Source organism: Theobroma umbraticum, unplaced genomic scaffold (assembly GCF_002168275.2).
Source record: "Theobroma umbraticum cultivar Fairchild unplaced genomic scaffold, ASM216827v3 scaffold_67.0, whole genome shotgun sequence".
NCBI lineage: Eukaryota > Viridiplantae > Streptophyta > Magnoliopsida > Malvales > Malvaceae > Theobroma > Theobroma umbraticum.
This window is the reverse complement of record NW_018397262.1, coordinates 4,172,464-4,178,404: the sequence shown is the minus strand read 5'-3', so window position 1 is coordinate 4,178,404 and position 5,941 is coordinate 4,172,464. Positions and strand designations below refer to the sequence as shown.

At 35.1% G+C, this 5,941-nt stretch overlaps 1 protein-coding gene across 1 annotated transcript; it reads right to left on the bottom strand.

Moving 5' to 3' along the window:
* Window positions 1-370: 370 nt before the first annotated feature.
* LOC110419922 (uncharacterized) lies at window positions 371-5,941 on the bottom strand. The gene is made up of 4 exons (XM_021433056.1): window positions 4,957-5,941; window positions 3,674-3,817; window positions 851-2,851; window positions 371-729 (listed from the first exon to the last, which is right to left on the bottom strand). The coding sequence occupies exons 1-4, from the start codon at window positions 5,939-5,941 to the stop codon at window positions 371-373; spliced, it is 3,489 nt and encodes a 1,162-aa protein (XP_021288731.1).

Here is a 5,941-nt window from a genome sequence, read left to right as displayed (position 1 = left end):
CGTGTTAATTACCCTTTTACCTTCTGTTGAGACCTTCTCTTTTGGGCACTTTAAAAGAGTATATCAATGAACAAATACTACAAAGCACAAGACACATAAACCATATAGATTCCTCCGTCTGATCTTATCTCCTGCAAGTGAATTAGAAACGGTTGTTAACGTGGGTTCTGCACTGATTTATTCTCGTTGCCATCCTAATGCTATTGATGAATATATTTTAAATCATTCTCAATTTTATTTTCACAAAAGAAAAAGCAAACAGTTAGAAAAGTACATAGTATTTCTAGCTAATTGGAAATGTGAAACAAGCCACGGTATCAGGTATCAACTGAAGGACAACAACTATGTACGAGTTGCAGAATATTGGCTTTTATCTAACCCGTTCAAGGTCTTTTAGAAACTTGATTTTGATCTTTTTCAGCTTCAAAACAACATTTTTCATGTCAATCCTCTCCTCAGGTAAATCTGCAGAACATTCACTACCCAATTGCAAAATGGACAAGGCACAATCCTTTGTTGCCAAGTGTTCTCTCTCTCTAGAACTTAGCAAATTTTTGTCCACAACTTGAATTACTGCAGATGGTAAAGACTGTTGCACCCAATTCTTCAAGCTCATTTCTCCCGAGAACATTTCATCTGTGGGTTTTTTTCTTGTGAAGATTTCCATCAAAAGAATACCGAAACTGTAGACATCACATTTTATGGAAATGATTCCCTCCGCTCCATACTCTACATATGAATTTAAATTCATCATCAATTGATTAAACTGTGCATTCATGTTGCATCGAAATGAAAAAGATCAAAGAAAAGAAAAAGGTTAGAAATTGTTTGAAGTAAAGACTTGCATTACCTGGTGCCATATACCCAATAGTTGCCAATGTCATTGTTTGTATCACTGAGCCCTCTTCACCTAAAAGTTTTGCTATGCCAAAATCACCCAAATGTGCACCCATATCTTCATCTAGAAGGATATTGCTAGGCTTTAAATCGCAATGCACCACGGATGTTGTTTGACCATCATGGAGATACTCTAAAGCAGATGCAACATCTATCATTATGTTCAGCCTCTGCAAGATATCTACAAAATGGTTGTGAGAATACAACCACTTCTCCAGGCTTCCGTTAGGCAGGAACTCTAATACCAAAGCTTTAAAATCAATATTACAGCAACTACTCATGATTTTGACCAAATTCCGATGGCGAATGTTTCGAAGGACCTCACACTCAACTTCAAAGCTCTTAAAGGCTTTTTCTAACTCCAAATTGAACACCTTCACTGCGATGCTTGTTCCATCTGGCAGTGTCCCTTGGTATACTGAGCCAAAACTTCCGATACCAAGCAAATTGCTTTCACAAAATCCATCAGTAGCTTGTTGAAGCTCGTGATATGAAATTCTTCTCCATGTTGCTAAAGGTAAAATATCTCCGTGACTTGGCAAGCTTGCTTTCCTTTTTTGACATCGTAAAAAAATGATGATCAAGGCCAGTGTTAATATTGTTATGGCAACTACTGTTGGTAGAATATATTTTAGAAGATTTGTGATCTTCCTGGATCGATTATGAGCGTTATTTTTGCACGGTGGGAGGTGCAATCGAGCAGCACCACACAATGCTTGATTCCCCATAAACGATTGAATCGAGTAGTTTGAGAATGCTCCTCCGTCGGGAATTTCTCCTTCAAGTCTATTGAAAGAGACATTAAAATATTTGAGATTCCAAAGCTTTTCTAGGGATCTAGGAATTGTTCCAGATAGATTATTTCTTGACAAATCCAAGAATTCCAAGTCTATCATGCCACTAGTCGACTGAGGAATGGAGCCCTGCAACTTATTACTAGATAAGGAGAGATGGGTAATGCCTTTGAGATCCCCAATACTAGCCGGTATATCCCCTGATAATTGGTTTCCTGATAAATCCATATCAATCACAACCTTCCATTTTCCAATATCAATTGGGAGAGGGCCAGTTAAGGAATTCGAAGACAAATTCAAATGCAAGATATCTTCCAGTCTTGTCAAGTTTAAGGGTATTGAGGATGTAAAACTGTTGGAGCCCAAGAACAGAGATCTTAGAGAATTGAGATTACCCAAGCATGCCGGTATTGGTCCAGAGAGTTTGTTGTTGGTGAGAAGTAATAAACTCAAGCTCTCCAAACGACATATATCAACTGGGATCGATCCTTCTAAATCATTGTCTTGCACAGAAAAAGATTGCAGGTCTCTTACTCTGCCAACAGTTGCAGGAATCGTTCCAGTCAATTTATTGTTGTCCAGGTTCATGCTCACCAAGCCGCCTAAGTTCCCAATTTCTCTCGGGATGCTGCCCTTGATGTTGCACCCAGGAGCAGAGAAAACTTCAAGAAAACTTGAGAGATTTCCAATCGAAACTGGAAGTTTAGTATTGATTAATGGATTTCCATCAATGTACAAGTATTTCAAGTTTCTGCAGTTTGTCAAAGATGAGATGAAGCTCATTTCTGGGGATGAAAGTTTACTAGAGAAATTGTTATCCTGCAGGTTGAGATCTTCTAGATTTCTTAGATTGCCAAAAGAGTCCGGAAGAATGCCAGAGAAGAAATTACTTTGCAGCTCAATGCTAATAAGCTGGGAGGCATTGGAGAGAGAGGATGGGATTTCTCCACCGAGTTGATTTTCTCCAAGATAAAAGTACTCAACTTGTGGAAGCCAAAGAGTTTCCGGAAGATGGCCTGAGAGGCGATTTGTTTGCAGTGACAAGTACTGCATAGTTGAGCTGTTAAAGAAAGCAGGAGGGATAGGACCAACGAGTTTGTTATCTCCCAAATATAAGACCTCGAGATTAGAAAGGCTCCTAATCTCAGGTGGAATTGCACCTGCCACAAACTCCAATTCTAACCTTTAAGTGACAAAAATTTTTTTCAAAGTACTATTTTTCATAGTTGGATATACTCTATATCAAGTACGAAAATATTGAAAGAAATTAAATTTGGTTTGCATATGCCTAGTGGAAATGTTAATTAAAAATTTCAAGTAATTTGTTATTTTATAGATTTTCATTGGAGTAAATAGTAGGGAAATGAGAATTATAAAATCAAGCACCATGTACTTATATATCTCATTCTTGTTTATTATGGTTATCAGCAATCTATGTAATCAACAACCTGTGCAGTCAAATACATTCCCCTGAACAATCTATATGTAATCAAACACATGTTGATAATGAAGCAATTATACAACAATTTCAATTTATGAAAACACATGTGACAACTGTTAAAGAATATCTTTACGTTTAGTAATTCCTTTTTTATTATAAATTTGTGTCTTAATTTTTTGTAATGACACTGTTGTTATTTAAAGATTATGTATGAAAGATTTATATTCATATATTTGTGTACTATGAAAGATAATACTCCTCAAGTCCACTTTTATATGTTCCCTTTTGATTTTTAAGGAGATCGGGAAAAAATTATTGCCTTTAGTGTATTTTATACTAAAATTTTTATATATTTTTTTAAATTGTTCAATGATGTTTATGTCAAAAAATAAATTTCTTATTGTTTGGTTTTTCATTTCTTTAATAAGGAATGCAGGTGAAACCGTGAGAGTTCAAGTGTGTGAACTGTGAAGAATATTACTCCAATATTTAAAATGGTTGCAAGTAAAATAGTATAGTGGAGGAAAAGAAGAATTGATACCTGTGAAGTTGTTAAAGCTTAAATCAAGAGTTGTAAGAAGAGTTAGGTTCCCAATAAATACAGGAATAGAACCCAATAGTCCAAGTCCTGCAAAGCTTAACATCTCCAAACCAATAAGATCACCAATTTGCCTGGGAATTTCACCTGTAAAATCACCATGGAAAATGGGAAATCAATGAAAATATTTGGTAAAATAGGTGGGACAATTTGAAATGAATATAGCGGAAGTTAACTATCATTTTTCTAAGGGACTTTCCCCTTCAAGGTCCCATTTTTTGGTCTAGCACTAATCTACAATTTAATTCAACCTTTTTGCTTTTCGATTTGGTATAAGTAGGGGCCTCCATCTCTTAAATCAAATTCCTATTGGTTTAACTGAGGACAAATAGTCAACCATGTCTTGGATGGGGCATTAATCTAGTATATTTTAATGTAAAAATCTTAAATTCAATTATGCTTAGGAGATGATATTCAGAAGAAAATATGGAATTATCTTCCATTGAATAATCCAAGACCTAATGAGTTTCATATGTAAGAGGAATTAAAAAAAAAAGATGAAAGGGGTAACTTAATTAATTTAATTATATCTAGGTTTACATAATAAACAAAAAGTAATTGTGAGGCATGCAACTTACAAATAAGTACAACAAATCTAGAGTCATCCTAAAATTTAATTCATTATTGCCCTTGATAGGCCTAATTGGTTTGTAATTAAAAGCAAAGATATGCCAAATCTAATCACTGTTGGATTTATATTTATCATCAATTAATAATTTCAAAACATACTTTGCACAAAAAATAAATAAATAAATAAGGGTTTTCAGTGAGAAGTAGATTGTATTGTAATATACATATTATTTTTTAATGCATAATCAAACAGCAAAGTAAAAGTTAAATCCAATCAGAACAACATTTTTGACCTTGTAAAGAAAATTATAGCCATAATTGAAAAATATACAACCTTAAAGCTGCAATTAGAAAATATACAACCTTAGCCAATGTATAGAAAAGTATGGCTGCCCTTTTTTATGGGATTCAACCACAACATTAATATGCAGCCATATACTATATGACTGCAATCTTAAATCATATGTTGTAAACAAAATATTAATTAACAAGATCTAATTTTTAGGTATTTACAAGTATTCTAAACGAATAATTAATTATTGTAAACAAAATATATATAAATTGAAAATTAATTACTTTATCAATAAAATGAAATTTCCAATTAAGAGTGTTCGCTGGTTTTGCTGGATGCCAAAGCAATTTCGGGCTCAGATTACCTTTAAAGTTGTTCCAGCCAACGAACAATGCCTTGAGCGTAGTCAAATTCCCGATTCCTTCAGGCACAGTCCCCTCAAATTGGTTGTGAGACAAGAATAAAACTTGTAATTTTTCATGCTTGACTAAGCCTGCTGGGATTCCACCAGAAAATAGGTTCCTATCCAAATAAATATTTTGTAGTTCAGGAAGGAGATCAAACGTATTGGGAGGGAGATGACCAGTGAGATTATTAAAGCCAAGGTCAATGATTTGAAGAGAAGATAAGTTGAGTGGGATGAAGGGTATGGAACCAGTTAGATAATTGCTTTTGAGTTCAACAACTTGCAATGAAGATATGTTAAAGATTGAGGAGGGTATGGAACCTGAAAGCTGATTATTCCGCAAATATAACATCTTCAACCTTGGAAGATTTCCAATATCTGCAGGAATCTGTCCTTTCAGATTATTTTCATGCAAATCCAAGATCTCTAGCTTTGGTAAATAGCACAGAGAAGAGGGGATAACACCCGTGAAGAAATTTTTTTGCAAATACAAGCTTTCAAGTTTAGGGAAGGAACCAAACCATGATGGCAGTTCCCCGGCAAAGTTGTTATTAGCAAGGCTTATATATCTCAGCCGATGCAAATTAGCCAACTCGACAGGTAATGAGCCTTCAAAACCATTTTCTTCGATGTTGAGGAATGAAAGAAAAGATAAATTTCCCAAGTGAGGTGGGAGAGTTCCAGTTAGACTCAAGTTAGAAAGACTAAGAACTGTGACTCTTTGGTGCTTGGATCCGCAACTGACACCAATCCAATTGCAAACAGAGGTAGATATAGACCAGTTGGCTGCCAAGAGGTTTTGAGGGTCATGGACATTGGCTTTGAATGCAAGAAGAGCTAGTTCGTCTGTGGTGATGTTGGCTGATTCCATAGACAAGGAAAAACAATTATGCAACAGCAACACCAGTATAAGATCAGCAAGAGTGAAGTGAGGATTTGTCAT